Source organism: Pseudorca crassidens, chromosome 14 (genome assembly GCF_039906515.1).
Source record: "Pseudorca crassidens isolate mPseCra1 chromosome 14, mPseCra1.hap1, whole genome shotgun sequence".
Lineage (NCBI taxonomy): Eukaryota > Metazoa > Chordata > Mammalia > Artiodactyla > Delphinidae > Pseudorca > Pseudorca crassidens.
The window spans coordinates 33465284-33486382 of NC_090309.1; the positions used below are offsets into that span (position 1 = coordinate 33465284).

The following is a 21099-nucleotide window of genomic DNA, read 5'->3' on the forward strand; positions in this document are numbered from 1 at the left end:
AACTAGTAGCCTGTTCAATCAGAAAAGAGAGGACAGAAATTTGGAGGTTCCTATATTCTTCCCATAATGTGCCTTAGTGGGCCCAAAACAGCAGTTATCTAATAATCCACTTTACCATTTGCACAAACTTTATCATTTGCATAGAACTTTCACTTAAATATTGAGCTTCACCCTAATACTGTCACAGCTATTATTCACATTTTACATATTTGGAAGCTGAAAGTCCAGAGAATTTAAGTTGCTTGTGTAGGTCACTCTTCAAGCAGGTAGGACTCCAAATCCATACTTATTAACAAAAATAAATACCTGAGAAAAACAGTCATATATTACTCTATGCCTACATGTAATCATTCAGAAGTAGTTTCAAGAACTGCAAATTATTGTGTGGTGAGGAGTAAGAAGTTTCTATTTATAACTTGGAGAGTAATATCTTATTGTTAACTTCAATAATACAAATTGATTTTTTAACCAACAGAGTAAGAAACTGTCCAATATAAAACCATGACATATAAGGATGGTTCCTGTAATAGTCCAGCTTGGGTTTCCTTCTTTTTCAAACCATATTTTTGCAGGAAGCTATGAGATAAAAGTATAATGTGACCTCTAGTGGACACATGTTTCTACAACAATGTAATTTCATCACAAGCTGTGCATTTCTATAGTACCCACGAAAGTGTTTTAAAGAGTCTTTGAAATTAACATCATTCAGGCATTTAGCTATACCTGTCCCTTTTAAACCACACCTCTAAATAATGAGTAAGTTACAAAATAATAATTTATGCTTTTTCAATGGAAAGTTTAGAGATTTAACAAATTATCATTAAAGCTTATTTGAATTTCAGGATGTGGATGGTGAGAAGCCGGTAAAGTCACAAACAGATCCTAAAGATCTGATGACCTGCTTTATGTAACAGCAATCACTGCTCCTTGTGCAGAGTAAATATTCATACATTCTTATTAACATACTAACTGTAATGGCAATTATTTACCAAGACCAAGGCACTGTTCCATATTTATCACATATATCTTTTTTCATCTTCACAAAACCTGTGGAAGATACTACTATCTTTGTTTTTCAGGTGAGAAATGGAAGTGCAGACGAGTTAAGCAACTACTTAAAGTTACACAGCCAATAAGCAGCAGGACCAGGATTTGTGATTCTAAAGACATCTTTGCTCTTGGTACTGTACTGCTTCCCTCATTATCATTATGTAAAATATCATTTTTAGATGATTTAACATCAGCTTGACTGTAAACTAAAACATACTAAACAACTGGAAATAAGGAAGAATGGCTATTTATTAAGCAAATAGACATTCTAAGAAAACTCAAGCCCTAGATAAAGCTCCAAGAGGCCTTCAGGCTTTCACGTGGTCCTGTTTATTCTAAGATCATACCCAAGTCTAATGAGATGAGTTATCTGAATTCCCAGCTGTCTATTCACAGCAGATAATAAAGTGCATAGGGTTTAGTAGTCAGTGCATTAACAATGATGTTGGTCTGCAGGTGGAAAGGAAAAGGCTGTAGAAAAACAAAGAAACATAAAGACTCAAAGAAGTACACTGGCTAGAGACTCCTGGGAGTAGGACGAATGGCATAACATCCTTCTCAAGGTACTAAAGGCTTATCTGAGTTAACTTACTGATTACCAAGAGTCATCAGGTTTAAACAAAAACTTCATTTGAAAGTCAGACATTTCGCATCTTAGAAAACCATAGAAGTCGTTAAAATAGAGGAATTCCAGTGTCCTACCAAATAATTGTAGCCACCTAACTTCTAATCACACCACACATTCTCCAAAAAACCAGAGATCAACAAATACAGCAAATAAAACCACCTATTTTCCACATCTAAAGCACAACTAGGAGACAGGTTACCACTAACTTTAATTTACATGTAAGAGGGGAAAGAAATGCCAAATGCGGATGAAGCTTCAGGATCGATGCTGGAACAGAATTCAAGTGGCAGTTCGGAGGAAGAGAGAAGATGGGAGCGAGAACCACAAAAACATCACCCCTTGAGTGGGAAAGGCTGAAAATGCATCCCACATCCAAGAGTTCAGAGATCCAGCAAAATTGAAAATAATTTGGGCATCAATATGAATAATAACAATAATGGAATATAACACACTCAATACAAAATAAGCCATGAGTTCATACTGAACTCAAGAAAGGGGCTGGGGTCAGGGCTGGGAGAAAAAGCCTTTCTTTATAAAAGAATGACAGCTAACATAGAAGAAATGATGGAATGAGGAAATCACAATTTTGTAACTACTAACATTAACTGACTCAGTAAAGTAACAATGGATGTTAATTTTCAGGTGAAAGCTTGATGGAAAGCAGAATACTCCTGAAGTCTCAAAGCATCTCTCAGATTACTCACAAAAAGAATAGCATCGTCTCTGGAGAAGTCTGATAGACACCACCTTCCGCAAGTGATCACATTTATAACCAACAACAACAGGACAAAGAGAGAGAGACCTGGGCCTCCTGACATGCTGCTCTAAGTTCATATCACCGATGGAATGTTCTTGCCCAAAGTGTTTAACCTGAATCTAATTATGTGGAAACAATCAAACAAATCAAAATTCTGGGCATTCTATGAAACAACTGGCCTGGACTGCTAAAAGCATTAATGCCATGAAAGACAGCTCTCGATTAAAGAAGATAATATATATTTGATTGGATCCTAAATTTTTTTAATGCTGAAAAGGGCATTATTTGAAAGTTGGGTAAAACTGAATATGGAATATTAAAATTTACTGCACCATTACAAATTTCTCGAGTATACTTTATATAACTTACATATATAATGTATATAGAAATGTCCTTGTTTTTAGGTGATACATGTTGGCATATTTGGGGATGAAGTGCCATGCAATGTACTTTCAAATGAGTTCAGGAGAAAGAGGGAAAAAAATGTGTATATATACATATATATATATATTTATACATATGAGAGATAAAGAAAAAGTAAATGGGACAAAATGTTAACCATTAACTAACCTAAGTTAAGGATACATAGGTGTTAGTTGTACTAGTCTTTCAACTTTTCTGCAGGTCTGCAATCTTTCGAAATGAAAAGTTGAGGCAAAAATAGTTAAAATTTCAAAAATGTTGGTACATTTTTGGTTGGTACTAAAAGGGTTATCATCAGGTAATGGAAAATGTAGTGTACACAACTGCTAAATAACATAACTGAAGTGTGATTTAATTTACACCTGTTCCAGTGAAATTAATAACCCTCTATTTTCTACATGCTCTTTCTATTTTCTACATTTCTATATGCTGTTTTAAAATATTCCTTTGATTTAGGCTAAGCACCACAAACTGGTAGCCAACACACCACAAATCACTCAGTATCTTTTTTAATTTTTACTTTGAAGAGTGTATGTACCCTCCACCTCCCCAGAGTGCCCAGCACTCCCTATAATCTTGCACTTAGCCGGCTTCACTCTTTATTGCATACCTGGCCTCTGCAGGCACGTGAATTTGTAAGTCATGATTTAAACTACACCTATACTTTTTAGATGCTAATTCTTCACACATGACACTGTGTACCAGATGCTACTAGTTGCTTAATCAATATCTATTCATTTCTTCTTTCATACTACTATTACTTCAATTTTGTTTAGGGTAACAATGTACCCAGTTAAAAACATCCAAATGCCCAGAATTCCTCATAGCTATGGATGGCCGAGACACAATTCTAGCCAAGCACATAAGGAAGAGTGTGTACTAACCATGTTTTATAGTTTCTGTATCTGATGCTTTGATAGCTAAGACTTTGCTGACTAGGGAAAGGCTACCCCTCCCAGGGTTACTGATTCTAAGAAACAGTAAATGACTCACCCGCAAGTGCACCTTTCATATGCAAACAAACCCATCCAAAGCCACACCCCCAATGATGGCTTTACCTAGTTCTTACACTGCCCTAACCACCCTAGGACTAGGCATCAACTAGGGGTGGGCCCTAAAGCCCAGAGCCCCATAAGATTACTCAAACTAGATCATCCTCTGTTTACACTGCCTTGCCCATTCACTCCAAAGAGAACCACAATAAAGGCTTTCCTGCAGTTCCCCTAGCTCTCTCTACCTTCCACCAACCTTGTGTGGCCCTGTGTGGCATGGTGTGTCCTTACTTCTCTCCGGAGCTATGAGTAATTAGTTTTACAATAATAATCATCTCCTGGTCCGTTGGCCTCACCATACCTAACAAAACAATAAGACTACATTTCACAATATAGTGGAGCTTCTGGGAAGATTAGTGTCTTCCTGATAAAAAGGAACAGGCTCAACTGGCCTGCACCTTTTTCCCTCTGCCTTTCTCTTTTTCTTCCAGCTTATGTGTAACACCTCAAGGTACAGCAGCCATCTTATGAGTACAGATGCGAAAGCCATACGCAAAGGATGACCAAGGAGAAGCACAGAAAAGCCTGTTCCTTGAGCAGCTGCACCAGCCCTGCACCGACTGCCCAAGATTCTGTTACAGAAGAAAAATTAATTTGATTAAGCTGCCATTTGTCACATTTCTGTTACTTGCAGCCGAAGCAATTACGATTAACACACACTACTCTAACAACTGTTATTATTGATACTGGACACTAATAGCAAATTCGTTTATGCTCAGCCAGTGAGAGAAGGAGTATTAGAAAACAGAGAAGCTAACTAAATTAAGCATTCAAATACAAGAACATTTAATATTAAAAGAACTGCACAGCATACAGCAGGAGCTTAGAAAAGAAATTCTGAAGGATACAGACTGAAGAATTACACTGAAATCACTCCTATTTCTTGTTAGCAACAGCTAAAATGACAGTAATTTTTCTTCAGACACTATAGAAAAAACCCTTTTTACTTGAATTCTTCAGACTGTGTCTTGAAAGGGGACAGGGATCTCTGTTTTTTTTTTTTTTGTGGTACACGGGCCTCTCACTGCTGTGGCCTCTCCCATTGCGGAGCACAGGCTCCGGACGCGCAGGCCCAGCGGCCATGGCTCACTGGCCCAGCCGCTCCACGGCACGTGGGATCTTCCCGGACCAGGGCACGAACCTGCGTCCCCTGCATCAGCAGGCGGACTCTCAACCACTGCGCCACCAGGGAAGCCCAGGATCTCTGTTTTTATATGACTTTTGTATTAATACAATGCGGATCCCTTATCTTTGACTTTCTGGGTTTGAATTGGATATTTCATGTATTATGACACATGTACAAGTTTTCTCCATTTTTAAGACATGGAGTTTGTGGTAAAAGAAAAGACATGAAAATATAAAAGAACTGTTTGTGATTTGTTTGCCAAATATTTATTTTTGGCATTTACTGAAGTCAGACAAAATGAAGATTTTCTTACACTATCAGCAGAAATGTTTAGATATTTTGAACCAAGGTCTCTGACCTATTTGTTTATTATGTCCAAAATCCTAAAAGTAAAAAACAAACCTGAATAAAGTAAAAGTAGAAAAGCTACTGGACCTTTCATTTCATTTTTGTCCATATATAATATTTACTGAAAAACCAACATCAGTTAATTTTTCTGACAATGTCTTCCTAGAGAAATTTCTGAATATCACAGACAGGAATAATATATCTCATGAATTCAGTGTTCCCATTTAGCCTGGTTCCTATAAATGGAAAAACAGAGAAGAGGAAAATTTGTTTTTTTCAGAATAAGCTACATAACAAACCACAGGCTAAGATAATAACAATTTTCTTGTACAATACTTTATAATTTACAGTGCTATCATGTAAGATTATCTGGTTTGCTCTATCAACAACAGACAAATTCAAACTTTCATAGAAGAGAAAAACAGAAAATCATCTGCTATGGGATTTAAGCCTGTATTATGAGAAAATGCCTGAACCTAAAGAAGCATGGGATCTATTTTAGGCATAATTTCCATAAAATTCTTTCCCCAAACTTATATTGTGGGGCAAGTAAGCAAAATCTAAAATTAAGACCTGAAAATCACAGCAAGATCTTTTTTGACCCACCTCCTAGAGGAATGGAAATAAAAGCAAAAATAAACAAATGGGACCTAATGAAACTTAAAAGCTTTTGCACAGCAAAGGAAACCATAAACAAGATGAAAAGACAACCCTCAGAATGGGAGAAAATATTTGCAAATGAAGCAACTGACAAAGGATTAATCTCCAAAACATACAAGCAACTCAACTCAGCTCAATATCAAAAAAACAAACAACCCAATCCAAAAATGGGCAGAAGACCTAAACAGACATTTCTTCAAAGAAAATATACAGATTGCCAACAAACACATGAAAGAATGCTCAACATCATTAATCATTAGAGAAATGCAAATCAAAACTACAATGAAATATCATCTCACACCAGTCAGAATGGCCATCATCAAAAAATCTACAAACAATAAATGCTGGACAGGGTGTGGAGAAAAGGGAACCCTCTTGCACTGTTGGTGGGAATGTAAATTGATACAGCCACTATGGAGAACAGTATGGAGGTTCCTTAAAAAACTAAAAATAGAACTACCATATGACCCAGCAATCCCACTACTGGGCATATACCCTGAGAAAACCATAATTCAAAACGAGTCATGTACCACAATGTTCATTGCAGCTCTATTTACAATAGCCAGGACATGGAAGCAACCTAAGTGTCCATCAACACATGAATGGATAAAGAAGATGTGACACATATATACAATGGAATATTACTCAGCCATAAAAAGGAACGAAACTGAGTTATTTGTAGTGAGGTGGATGGACCTAGAGTCTGTCATACAGAGTGAAGTAAGTCAGAAAGAGAAAAACAAATACCATATGCTAACACATATATATGGAATCTAAAAAAAAAAAAAAAAAAAAGAAAGAAAATGGACAGAAGAACCTAGGGGCAAGACGGGAATAAAGATGCAGATCTACTAGAGAATGGACTTGAGGATACGGGGAGGGGGAAAGGTAAGCTGTGACAAAGTGAGAGAGTGGCATGGACATATATACACTACCAAATGTAAAACAGATAGCTAGTGGGAAGCAGCCGCATAGCACAGGGAGATCAGCTTGGTGCTTTGTGACCACCTAGAGGGGTGGGATAGGGAGGATGGGAGAGAGGGAGATGCAAGAGGTAAGAGATATGGGGACATATGTATATGTATAACTGATTCACTCTGTTATAAAGCAGAAACTGACACACCATTGTAAAGCAATTATACTCTAATAAAGATGTTTAAAAAAGTAAAAAATAAAAAGGATAAAAATAAAATTAAGACCTGAATTGAAGAAAGACTGGTTACTGTAAACCAGTTGACAAACCATAAACTTTTCTTACCTAGAGTGATCCCCAGTATTGGGTCCAGCCCACACTCCAGAGGTCAGACATCAACACTAAGGCTGCCATGATATTAGATGATAAGTAGACCTTATTTCTGAACAGAGCAAAAGCTAGTTGACACAAGCTGTTTAATATCATCCCACATGGAATGTATCAAAGTGCAATTTCTGATACTAAGAAAAGACAAGTTTGAGGAAATGGACTTGATTTTGACCAGAGGCTCTCTAGGCAGACTCCAATTTATGCATGATCTCTCTTTATAAGGTTATTAATATACTGGATGTGGTCTTTGAAACTTGTGAATATACTTTCTCACATGAATAATGATGTAAATAAGAGGTAGGTTATCAGACTACCTCACAAACACCCATGTAATCCACAATACTAATGAAATATGGATCATTTAGACTTTTAAAAGTAAAATCCAATACTTTCCGAGCTCCTACTTCAAGGTTGCCGAATTGTTAGCCAATATGATGAAACTGTGCTGACTCACTGCCACTGAAATTTCAACTCACTCAATCAGTTTGGCTTGCAATTCTGCTTGCACAGTGAATGCTATACAAATGTGAGAACATCATCCTCAACTTTAATATATTATGACAGAGGCAACATAGTGAGTAAAAATATAAGCACAGCTTAGTAAGATAAAACTGGGTCTAAATCCCCACTTGGGACTTTGGTAAATGAAGCTTTCTAAATACATTTAGTTCAGGTCAGCAGACATTTCTTACAGACCTATTCTGTGCCAAGCATTCCACTTAGTGTGTCTAAAAGTGGTTTTCAAACCTGGTTTCTCGTATTCACATTGAGTGGTACCCGGGAGATGACAATTTAAAGAATTAAATTGGAAAATACATATGAAAAGCAATTTACTACACACCTATTAGAATGGCCAAAATCTAAAACACTGACAACACCAAATGCCGACAAGGATGTGGAAGAACAAGAACTCTCATCCACTGACAGTGGGAATGAAAAATGGTACAGCCACTTTGGAAGACAGTTGGCAGTTTCTTACAACACTGAACACACTCTCGCCATACTATCCAGCAATTGTACTCCTCATTATTCACCCAAAAGAACTGAAAACTTATGTTCAAACAAAATCCTGCACATGGATGTTTATAACAGCTTTATTCATAATTGCCAAAATGTGCAAGTAACCTAGATATCCTTCAGTAGACAAATGGATAAACTGTGGAACATCCAGACTGTGGAATATTACTCATCACTAAAAAAACAGGAAAAGACATGGAAGAACCTTAAATACATACTACTGAATGAAAAGAAGCCAATCTGAAAAAAAGTCTACATATACATGCTGTATGATTCCAACTATACGATACTCTGGAAAAGGTAAAACTATGCAGATGGTTAAAAAGTTCAGTAGTTGCTAGGGCTTGCAGGGGAGAGGGAAGATGAACAGACAGAACAGTGAGATTTTTAGGGCAGTACTCTGTAACACTACAATGGTGGATACATGTCATTACACAGTTGTCAAAACCTATAGAATGTACACCAAGAGTGAACCCTAGTGTAAACTGTGGGCTTTGGGTGATAATGACATGCCAATACAGGTTCATCAAATATACCACTGTGGTCGGGGATGTTGATAGGGGAGGTTTTATTTTTAAGAAAAATAAAGAGCCTATTTTTAAAAAAGAAAGAAAACTAGTACATGCTGTAAAAGCAATGTTTGTAAAAGTTAAACAGAATCACTGATGTAATGTGATCATCCCACAAGTCTACTCAACGCTTATCCAATTATCCAATGTGCCTTACCCTTTCCAACTTTAGAGCCTTAAATCATTCATTTAGCCTTAAGGGCCCTTCCCTTCCTATCTACTGTCGACCTATCAAAATTCTAACTGTTCTAACACTCAGCTCAATATGTCAGTGAGTTCACGAAGCCTTCTCTGAGCCCTCATCTTAATTGTGGGTTCATTCCTACACCTCTCTGTATCACGTTACATCCTTCTGTTTGGCTCAAGGTATTGAAACAAAACTTTTAATGTAACCTTTTAAAAATCAGAGGTTGTATCTAAAAATCTAGATTTCTTACTACTTTTGAGAAAAATGATATGACACTTACTAGGTAGGAATGGGGGTGAGTATTAGAAACTGCATTACACAGTCCTCTCCTTGTGGCCTCAACACTGAGGCAGTTGTCATTTACGACACCGCTGTCATCTATCAGTGTGTCCCTGTGTTACTATTTCTTACTCTCTCCCACTTCACTCACTGGAGATGCCTGCCTAGCTCCCCTTTCTAGTTACTTGCTTCTATGTCTCTCATACCTACTAACTATAAGTTTCCTGAGAGCAAGGACTTATTTCTCCTTCATTCCTCCCATCTAACTATAGTATATATTCATTAGCTATTTTCTGAATTTACTAATTAGTCAATAAAATAGAAAAAATGCTAACACAATCCACCATGAATGTTGCTCCTTAAGCTTTAGCAGTTGGTAGCACTGCCTCGTTACTATATTTATATTCACTTTAAAACTCTACGCTCTCCTTTTTACACCTAAGTTGCAAGTAGGCTCTTTATGAGGGTTGGAAGAGTGAGGCTGAGATGCAGAAAAGGAAGAGATCATGTGTTGAAGGCCTACCATACGTCAGGAATTGTACTAGGCTTAATAACTGAGGGCAGGGCAAAGCTAGGAGTGCTTGGCACGTCCCTAGGGACAAACCTTGTCAGACCAGACAGCCGCAGCAGGTGAAGTCTGGCAACAAGTAGGAACAGTGCAGAGTTGCCAGGCCTGGGAGTGCTTACTTTGTATAAACTTTGTGGGACACTTACAACAGTCTTAGAAGTGGTGAACTGATGCCTGGTGAAGAGTCTGCACTAGAGCCCAGGACTAACTCCATCCCCACCTGGGGGCCCTTTCTCTTTTTAATTAGAGCAGTAGCTTCAATCACATCTGCCTTTAGGAAATCGCACTAGATACCAGGTGCTGTCCTATTTCCTTGGAAGAAAATAGATCATAAAGGAATGGGTCCTATAATCCCTGCTATCAAAACAGAATAAGGAAACTTTGAAATCAGAAAGAGCAGTTTTCATTTAAGAGCAAAATCGGATTTAATTCAAGAAAAACCATAAAGCAAATAATTGGGCCTAATGGTATTCTGTTGTTTGAGATGCTGTAAAATCTTTTTTTTAACTAATTTTTTTACTTAAGATAGTTGTAGATTCATGGTTAAAAGCTACATTACAGAAAGATCTCTTGTACTGTTTACTGTTTCCCCCAGCAGTAACATCTTGCAAAACTACAGTACAGTATCACAACCAGATATCGATATTGACACAGTCAAGACACAAAACAAATCCCTCATTGTTGTTTTACAGGCATACCCAATTCCCTCCTGCTCCCCTCACCTCTTCGTTAAGCCCTGTGAACCACTAAGCTGGTCCCCATCTTTATAATTTTGTCATTTCAATAACAGTATGTAAATTAAATCATACAATATGTGACCTTTGGAATTGTTTGTTTTCACCTAGGAAAACTCCCTGGAGATTCATCCTGCTGTAAAACCTTTTAAATGGTGATCAGGAAACAGAATTACAACTTAGTTAAATAAAGACCTTGGGTTCCCTGATGACTTACACTAAAGCAAACGGAACAAGAAAATGAAATTTCACTGTGCTCTGTTGTCTACAAGTGTTCTCTATAAGGGTTTTCCTGCCACTGTAAAGATATGAAGGCATTCCCACGGTCAAATTGTTTTACCACAAAGAATGCTTTACACGTTGGAATTATAAACCTAAAGGTTGTGGCCATGAAGGTTCGTGAAACTTGTCTCCAAAAAACATGGCTAGTTAAGAGAGTTCAAAAATCATCCTGATTATTACTAATCACTTCAGATAGATATGAATTTACAGTAAACTCCCTGAGTTTACTAAGTCTGCTCTCTCACACACTACAAACAAAACAAACCAACCAACTCACTGGAATTGCTGTTGTTTGAAACAGCAGCCCTCAGGTGGAGTTTAAACCACTGCAGAGAAGAAACACCTGTCTGTCAGCTCCAAAATCTTGAGAACCACAAGGTAATTTGTTTTTCAAGGTTTTCCTTCCACACATCTAGTATCGTTCGTAACCACTTCTAATAACCTGCCTTGGCAACTTAAATCTCATCACTGAATGACTATTCAAAAAGGAAAAGCTAAATCCTGACCAGATAATTGACTTTCTATTCCTTACCATTTTTAAAAAGAGAAACCGGGCTTCCCTGGTGGCGCAGTGGTTGAGAGTCCGCCTGCCGACACAGGGAACACGGGTTCGTGCCCCGGTCCGCGGCTGGGCCCGTGAGCCATGGCCGCTGGGCCTACGCGTCCGGACCCTGTGCTCCGCAACGGCAGAGGCCGCAACAGTGAAAGGCCCCGCGTACAGCAAAAAAAAAAAAAAAGAGAGAGAGAGAAACCGAATAGGCTCCTCTCGCATTAGCAAGCCTATAACACAAAGATCAAGCTACAAATAATGAATCGGTCTGTGACCCGATGTCAAGTTTATAAAACAGAGGCCTAAAATTCATCCATCATTTAACCGGATCCTCAGCACTCGGTGTTAGTGATACAGTATGTTAAGGAAATTAAAACTCATTAGTAATCAGACATAACATTTCTAGATGAAGCACATACTCTGTTTCTAACTGAGATAAAGTGAGAGAGAGAGAAAAATAGGGGGAGGGAGGGGAGGAGGGACGAAAAGGGGAAGGAAGGAAGAAAGGAAGGACGGAAAGAAGGGAGGAAGGGAGGGAGGAAACCTCCAGACAGTTCCACCAAACGTTTGTACAGGTTAATAAACTTTGAAGAAAAATAACAAACATTTAAGTAAAAACAAAAAACCCTACAAACAAACCAGCAAGTGAACTTGGAACTTTCTCAAAAATCTTACCACATACACATATATGTACGCACACATACACTCACACCCCTTTAGAACTGACTTCCCCATCACCACCTTGAACCACCACTCCTTTTCCTGCTTGGAGAGGAGTCCTAAGGCTAATACCTATGGTTCTATTTAGACACTGGAGGTTAACCAGGGTAACAGACAACACTCCTTACTCCCTGGTATTGGCTCACTGACACAGGTGTGTCGGGACAGTCCAAGAGAAAACTGGAGGGCAAGGACCCATTCATCCCTGTGTGCCCCGCAGTGCTAGGGTCTGCACGACATGCTGCGCAAAGCAGGCGCTAAACAAGACATGCTGAATGTTGAGAAAACAATATATATGTATTTAGGATGAGATCTACAAAATTCCAGAATGGTACAGGCAAGTTTTCTAACTCCTAAACATCCCAGAGGAAGAATACGTAGCCCAATGGCACTCTGCGTCCAAAAGCTGTGTGTGCCCTTTAAATAACCAATCCATAGCTCAATTTTCTCATCTGAACAATGAAGATAATAAGAGCACCTAATTCATAGGGTTTGGAAAGGATTAAGAAGTTGGTATAGGTAAAGTCCTTAGATCAATGCCTGGAATACTACACACTACAGAAGGGTGAGCCACTGTTGCTGAAAAAGGCTACTACAATAAAAGTAAAGCCGACACAGTACCACCAAAGGAGCCAAAGCTTAAAAGAAATTATTCTAGAAAAGCTAATATCAGAGGTTGGCAAGCCTTTTCTGTAAAGGGCCAGAAACTACTGTAAACACTGTGGCTTACCAAGCCAAGAGGCAATATCCCCAACCCTCAGAGCAATTATTCTCCCTGAAAAGCTTAACATGGATTTTTTGTTTACGTTTTACAGTTTAAAATTTGAGAATCATTCTTAGTATGTGGGTCCAAACAAAAGCAGGCTGGATTTGGAGCCAGAGCCACAGTTTGCCGACCCCCGGGTAAGATTATAATGATGATAACCCAAGTCAAGTTGACTGAAAAACGTGCTGCCCCCAAACTTCTAAAATACACATAGGCCAGGCCGGCGCCGTGGGGAATAGGCGCAGGACCCCGAGTAGGGCCTCAAGAGCCGGCCAGGATCTCGCGGCTCTCCGGGGCCGCCGAGCCTCCGCCACACTTACTCCCAGCAGCGGCCCGCGGCCGACCACCGTCTCCCCCGGCGCCAGGGCCACCCGGGGGCCGCCGTCCTGCGGCTGCAGCTCGAAGACCCGGGACATGGCCGCGAGGATTAGACCCCTTCGCGAGGAGCCGGACCCCGCAGCCGTTTCCGCCTTCCATGGACGGGCGCCGGGCCTACGCAGGCCCCCGGAAAACACAGGGGGAGGTGGAGCAAAGACTGCCCCTGAGTGTGACCAGGCCGCGCGGAGCTGGGGCCCCAGCGCGGGTACGGAGTCCCGCCCCTCCACTCAGACCAGTGACTAGCTCAGGGATTTCCCCCTTCACGCCGCCTCCAAACTATTGTTTAAAAGCCCCGGTTAAACCCCCCCAGCCCTTCTCACCGCCCACCTGTCTCGGAGGACACCGGTCCTTGTAGTCCGTGGCGCCTCCACTTCTCCTCGCTTGCCGAGCTGAGACGCCCTGGGAAAACTATCAATCCCAAGAAGCAATGCGCGCTCCTCTCTGCGCCTGTGCGAAATACTAGTCAGCAAGGCGGGGCTAGAGTGGGCTGGACGTGAGGGACTTGAAGGGGCAGGGTTCGAAGTCCGGAAGGTTTAAATCGTTGAAGGAGAGGTCGCCAAGGCCCGGTAGGTAGGAGGGTCTTCGCTTCCGGCTGACTTTGGGCGGGCGTGCTTGGGGGCGCGGCCCTGGCGCTAGCACAAGCGTCCGCTTAGCCGGCCGGAGCTGCTGTGACATTTGGTGCTGACGGTTGTTATTGTTTACTTGTCAGTGCCCCGTATGGTTTGGACTCCGGCAAATGCAGTCTGGGCGGGACACGCCAGGAGGGTGGCTCAGAAAGGACGTGGGGTCATTCCGTCCGACCTGCGGGGTCCGCAGGGGGTGAGGGCTCCCCGAGAGCCGGGCGTCTGCGCTGCCTTCCGATCCCTCCCTCCGTGTGACACCCGAAAGAGGGGCGATCTGTCACCTAACTAGAGAGGTAATTCAGCAAAGTTTGGTTCAGAAAGAAGAAGGGGCAGAACAGGATAGGTTTCTAGGCATCCAGGCAAAACCGGACTTAAAAGAAGAAGAATGCCTAGTGGGATTTTAGGAACCTCACCAAGGCACCCCCATCTGTTAAATTCAAAAGCTTTCATCTGCCTCCTGTGGTATAACTGTAAAGGCAGGACGCATTTCATCCCCAGTGAGATCTTGGGAGAAGTAACAAATGTGCATTTAAATGCACAGTAACTTTTTCCTAATATGAGATAGAGTAGTTTGGCTTTGGTTTGTATTAATGGGGCAGGAGGGTGGGGTGACAAAAACTTGACTCATGAACTTGTTTTTACCAGTTTGCTTTCTTACTTACCCAGACTCTCAAGAGGAAGTCCTCTGCTGAACTCAGACATTAAAATCCTAACCACCAGAGCTAATGTGGATCATAAACCACCAAATGAATGGGAGCGTATGTGGTCTTGGCAAGTACAGAAACATATAGGTGAGTAGCACATCTGGAAAGGGGAATTTGTCATTAGCTGAGCTAGAAGAAGTATTTAGCTGTATCTGAAACCTCTCCTGTGATGCCACCCCTCATTATAAAAGGAAGTGCAAAATGGAATAAACTGATTTTAAGTAAATATGAACTGTCTTTATATGCCAAAATAGCTCCATGCTTCCAACTGATTTCAGAAGCCTGCACCATGCACCTTAGGTAAATCAGCTGAAACTGGACTTTAAATTTTTAGTCACGTGCTATACCTCGATGAGTTATAAACATTGTTTATAGTTGTTAGTCACTGTTGCTTGATGGCCTCAGTGACTGTTATCTTAATTCATAATTGACTATGCATGTAGTGTAGCTTCAAAAAGCCATTTCTGGGGGCTTCCCTGGTGGCGCAGTGGTTGCGAATCTGCCTGCCAATGCAGGGGACATGGGTTCGAGCCCTAGCCTGGGAAGATCCCACATGCCGCGGAGCAACTGGGCCTGTGAGTCACGACTACTGAGCCTGCGCGTCTGGAGCCTGTGCTCCGCAACAAGAGAGGCCATGACAGTGAGAGGCCCACGCACCGCGATGAAGAGTGGCCCCCGCTCGCTGCAACTAGAGAAAGCCCTCGCACAGAAACAAAGACCCAACACAGCCAAGAATAAATAAATAAAAGCCATTTCTAAAACACTACTCTTATTGAATATTTGAAATTTTGTCAGTATAACCCAGACCTCAACTTCTTGTCTATTCCAGTTAGTATTTGTGTCAAATGTGAGCACCTACCCATTAGATGTAAGTAGATAAACAATTCTTATATAAACTACTAAAAGTTGATCAAGTTTATGATTAAGTCACAAACTGTAGATGAAGAATTTAATGACAAGGCATTGGTTCCCACAGACAAATATTAATGAGTTAAATAGAATCGAATACTTTTCAAAAGTATTTTCAATCAGTACTTGGAATCAAATGTGTTCTCACAATATTCGTTTCTACTGCTAAAAATAAATTATAGTCTGACTGTGAAGAATCACTTCTCTTTTTTAAGATAATGTTCGTTGGGAGTAAAAAAAACCCAAATATTTAGAAACAAACCCATTTACCAAAAATGTCTAAAAAGAAGAAAGGAAGTAACATGTGTTGGGTGCCTCCCACATGCAATTCAGATGTGGGGCTAGATGTTTTACACATTATCCCTGTTTATGCTTGCAAGAACACACCCCAGAGAAGCATCATTGGCCCCATTTTACAGACTGAGAAGCTCAAGTCAAGAAAGTTAAAGTTCATTAAATCACCCCCAGAAAGTATCTGGCTCAGAGTAGGATCTATAGTCTGATCTAAAGGGAGTGAGTCTTTTTAACTTTTGCCTTTTAGCTTACTTATGAGGATAATTCACTAAAACATCAAGCTATGAAGAAAAACTCCAAGAGGAACCACAGTTCAAGGGTTTCTGACCTAGAATTGAACTCTGCGGATGCTGAGAAGGAAAAGAAAGAGCGTCAGAATAACTTTGTTGAACTGCTGCCTCCAGAAGTTACTTTTAAAATTTTCAGTCAGCTGGACATCTGGAGTTTGTGCAGGGCTTCAGTGACGTGCAGGAGCTGGAATCACACAATAAGACACAGCGATGCCTTGTGGAAACCTCATTGCCTGACTGTGAGAGCTGTATGCCAAAGAGAGATAGATGATGATCTAGAGAGTGGTTATCCCTGGAGGGTAAGTTTAACCTATGGAGTCTGCAGTGTTCTTGACAATATGGTGGTCAGTTTGAGCCCAAGCCTACCTTCTGCTTGGAAGAGGGAGGATTTCATATCCAGAAGGACATACAGAGTTTGTTGGCTTTGGGAGTTAAAGTTGAATTTTATCATTCTTTTCCTGCAAACCACGCTATCTCCCATCCATCTTTTTACATTTTGGGGGCATTTACCTCTGTTAACCACAATAGCTACTTCATTTCACTTTACCTTATCCAAAACCCCCGGGAGACTCTGTGAGTCACTCTGTTCTGTACACACACACACACTTATTAGTATATGTGTATATCGATGTAAATAATCTTTTCAGCCCTCTCAATCAGCTTCTCTAGTTTCAAACAAACTCACTCACCAACCACTGACTACCTTCTTTAACAATGGTGGTTTACCTCTTTCAGGTAATACTACTGAGGAATTACCAGAAGAGTAAAGTGAAACATGAATGGCTAAGTGGCAGATATAGCAACATATGTTCTCCTATCAGCCTACCAGAAAAAATCATGTACCCAATGGATGCAGACACATGGGGGGAAATTCTAGAAGCAGAACTGGAAAGATAAGCAGAAGAATCACACACAGATCTCCTAACTTTGAGAGTTTAAAACTAAAGTGACTCTTAGTTTATAAAAGGTATATCTTTAGCCGTCCATTTTTTTGTTTGCCTTTTTACTATTTAACATTTAAAAGAAAACTAAGTAGAACATATTATAAAAATATAGCTTTGATTTTATTTTTCACTTTAGTTAAAAATACGTTTCTGGTTTTATTGTAATGTGGAAAAATCATGAAATGCTATTTATGTAAAAAAACTATACTGATAGAGTGATTTCAAAATGTATTGTTTCATGTATTTGTGTTACTCTGTTGCAGTACTTTAATGATAAGAGAGTTTGATTGGTATTTTCTGCTTAATGATAATTTGAAAATTCAGGAAACCATTTGAAGAAACTGACTTAGAGATTTTTTTTTTTTTTTTTTTTGCGGTACGCGGGCCTCTCACTGTTGTGGCCTCTCCCGTTGCGGAGCACAGGCTCCGGACGCACAGGCTCAGCGGCCATGGCTCACGGGCCCAGCCACTCCACGGCATGTGGGATCTTCCTGGACCGGGGCGCGAACCCGTGTCCTCTGCAAGGGCAGGTGGACTCTCAACCACTGTGCCACCAGGGAAGCCCTAGAGATTTATTAATTAGTAGACATAACTAGACTCATGGGGAGACTCCCTAAATGAAATTAATAGCAATATGTTTAAATGTATAATAAATTTGTATTTCAATAACTTTAAAATTTCCATTTCAGTGGAATCAGATTGAATCGTCTAACACTGAAACCATTTTGTGTTAAACTTGTGGTTTAATTTAAAATGAATCTGACCAGAGGGCTAAAACTTGTGAGATTAAGATTCCCGTTACTTGCCTACAAACCTAGAATTGCTCTCAGGGACTGAAAATATATGGAAAGTTTTCAGCACACAAAACGGCCATCAGAACCTCCACACTATTTTTCCTGGTGAAACTTACCTTCTTTTTGACAGCCTTATAGCACCATCTAGTGTACTCCTTGTAGATAACCAAGACAAAGGACCGGCTCCTTTCTGTTTTCTGCACACTGAAGAGAAAGAAAAATACCATTTTCGAGAAACCTGTATACTTTGTTGAAGTTTAGAGCTTTATAGGAGTCTTTAACTTTTATTCTCTTTTTCTTAAAAGTAGATGATATAATATTCACTATTCCAGATTCTTCATTCTGAATCTGTGATCAGCACCATAGGTAAAGTGTCTACAAAACCTTTAGTTAGCATGGGATTTTCTTCTTAAATGGTGCTCTATAGCATGAGAAAATGAGTCCAGGAAATCGGTATTCCACGAATAGGCAAATATCAGGAAGGTGCCCCACTCTATACAAATTCCCTTTGTTGGATCAAGTAGATGATGATTGATTGTCTCCTACTGTCTTCTTGGGGTTGGAAGGGGCCTTGAAGATCAGGCAGTCCAGTCCCTAGGACTATTCAGTCATCCCTGCTATAGGAATGTTCTTCTTCTCACCCACCATTACTTCTTTTCTTGGCAAATTCTTTTGTAAAATATGTCATCCCGACCTGGAAACCATCTCAAACTTCTACCATTCTGGATTAAGTGACCCTCTTAAGGTTCCCCTAGTTCTTTGCACATACTGTTCTCAAAGCTGCATACTACATTAAATTGTCTGTTTTTTCTGTCTATCTCCCCTTTTAGGCTGTGAGCTTCTTTTTTTTTTTTTTTTTTTTGCGGTACGCGGGCCTCTCACTGTTGTGGCCTCTCCCGTTGTGGAGCACAGGCTCCGGACGCGCAGGCTCAGCAGCCATGGCTCACGGGCCCAGCCGCTCCGTGGCATGTGGGATCTTCCCAGACCGGGGCACGAACCCGTGTCCCCTGCATCGGCAGGCGGACTCTCAACCACTGTGCCACCAGGGAAGCCCAAGGCTGTGAGCTTCTTAATAGCAGGGTCCATTTATTTATTTTTGTGTTCCCAAACCTGGAACATAGTTCCATAAAGATTTGTTAAATTATTTCTATATTATTTATCTTAATCCTACCCAGAATGTAAAATAAAAATAATTTAACATATTGTTAGTGGATAAGATTGTATTGAAATGCAATGTACAACCTATAAGATATATGGGATGCTTAATATTAATGCTAATATATGAAGAATTATTCTTGTTTTCTCAAAAGCTGTAAGAGAAAAATAGGAAAAGTTGAAATATTTTTTTAAATTCTTTGAATAAACACTTGCAAATAAACTTCACCCAAAAGTTTCACTTATTTTTAATTATTGGGTCACCCCAATGAGTCTTAAGTATTATTTTGTTATATGAATACTCTTTAGTTTGGTTTTTGTTTTAGTATTATACCACTAAAATAATTCTATGTATAATAAGTTATAAACTATGATCACAGTCTACACTGAAAGGAAAGTTTTGGAACTTAATGACAAATTTACAGAATGGGCTTAGAATGAATTGTACATTTATCAGACCAAGCCATTGGCATCTGAGGACATGTGTGTGTGGAGTAGAATGAAAGGAAGGAGTGCTTTCACTCAGAGATAAATAACATGTTAACATATGCACAGTTTGTAAAAAGAGTTAAGGTTATTGGGGATAGAGGATTAAAGAATTTCCAATGTTGTATAATGTTTGATCAGCTCAAGACCTAGTTTCTTTGTTTGTTTTTAGAAACCTTTCCTTAGTTGCTTCTAGTTTATAACCCAATCTTAAACCAGGATAATCATTAATAAAATCTATGGGAATATAAACTTTAGACCTTAGAATAGTCATGTATAGAAGCCTAATTTGAAAAATATACCCCTAACCAGTTTAATTTCATCTTTGCTTTGACTTTACATGATATCTTCTCTCCAAAACTTCCAGTGCCCTAATAATATTAACAAAAATAAGATGAGTATTAACACTAGGAAATGGCTTGGGAAGAATATATAAGATGGAAGATCACACATTTTTATTTAAAGTAGAGTTGAAAGAACAAAACCATCAAATGGATGAAATTAGGTCAACAATGGACAAAGTTGATTAATTACAATAGCCAACATTTATTGAATGCCTACTCTGCCCCAAGCATTGTGCTTAGGTGGGGGGTACTCTAACTCTATATCCATTTTATGCATGAAGGAACTGAAGATTAGAGAATGATCTTATCTGTCTAGTTCAACCCCACTCCTCAGCACCTGTAAGAATAATACATAGTAGGTGCTCATTAAATTTTTATTTTGAACAAATAAAAACTAATCTGAGAACAAGTAACTCAAATGAAAGAGCCAAGAATGTTCCTTCAACTTTTTATTTTGAAAAATTTCAAACCCCCAGAAAAGTAATAATACATGACAAAAAAACTCTTACATGGGAGGAGCTTCAAGATAGTGGAAGAGTAAGACGTGGAGATCACCTTCCTCCCCACAGATACATCAAAAAACTCTTACATGTATATCTTCACCTAGATATACCAGTTGTTAACGTTTCCACATTTATTATTTATTTTTGCTGAAACATTTGAAAATAAGTTGCAGACATGATACTTCACTCCTAAATACTTCAGCATGCATCTCCTAAGTATAAGTACAGTCTCCTAAGTACAATTTCATTAGCACATTTTTTTTTTTTTTTTTTTTTTTTTTGCAGTACGCGGGCCTCTCACTGCTGTGGCCTCTCCTGTTGTGGAGCACAGGCTCCAGACGCTCAGGCTCAGCGGCCATGGCTCCTGGGACCAGCTGCTCCGCGGCATGTGGGATCCTCCCAGACCGGGGCACGAACCCATGTCCCCTGCATCGGCAGGCGGACTCTCAACGCCTGTGCCACCAGGGAAGCCCAGCACATCTATTTTTTTATATTAATTCAATAATATCATCTAATTTACAATCCCTATTTAAATTTACCCAATGGTTCCAAAAATATCTTTTATAGATTTTTTTTCCCCAATTCAAGATCCAGACAAGGTTTACATATGCATATCGTTTTTTATGTTCCTTTAATCTCTTTTAACCAGAAGCATC

At 39.8% G+C, this 21099-nt stretch overlaps 2 protein-coding genes across 5 annotated transcripts in view; one reads left to right on the forward strand and one right to left on the reverse strand.

Moving 5' to 3' along the window:
- APLF (aprataxin and PNKP like factor) overlaps positions 1-13664 on the reverse strand; it is an 82593-nt gene extending 68929 nt beyond the window's left edge. The window contains exon 1 of the mRNA XM_067704858.1: positions 13340-13664. Coding sequence (XP_067560959.1) covers positions 13340-13435 — 96 coding nt within the window. The 5' untranslated portion in view covers positions 13436-13664. The remainder of the gene's footprint in view (positions 1-13339) is intronic.
- A 188-nt stretch (positions 13665-13852) lies between these two features.
- FBXO48 (F-box protein 48) lies at positions 13853-19338 on the forward strand. Of its 4 annotated transcripts, none has more exons than XR_010934485.1 (5): positions 13869-13967; positions 14687-14811; positions 16175-16516; positions 16953-18785; positions 19013-19338. XR_010934485.1 is itself a non-coding variant. In XM_067704857.1 (5 exons), exons 4-5 carry the CDS (start codon positions 16211-16213, stop codon positions 17112-17114), a joined length of 468 nt encoding a protein of 155 aa, XP_067560958.1. In that variant the 5' UTR covers positions 13870-13967; positions 14107-14313; positions 14687-14811; positions 16175-16210; the 3' UTR covers positions 17115-19338. The 4 variants fall into 4 exon arrangements, 3 of the variants coding, with proteins under 3 accessions (XP_067560957.1, XP_067560956.1, XP_067560958.1); XM_067704857.1 differs by adding an exon at positions 14107-14313 and having other exon boundaries at positions 13870-13967; positions 16953-19338; XM_067704856.1 differs by having other exon boundaries at positions 13853-13963; positions 16953-19338.
- Positions 19339-21099: the final 1761 nt, after the last annotated feature.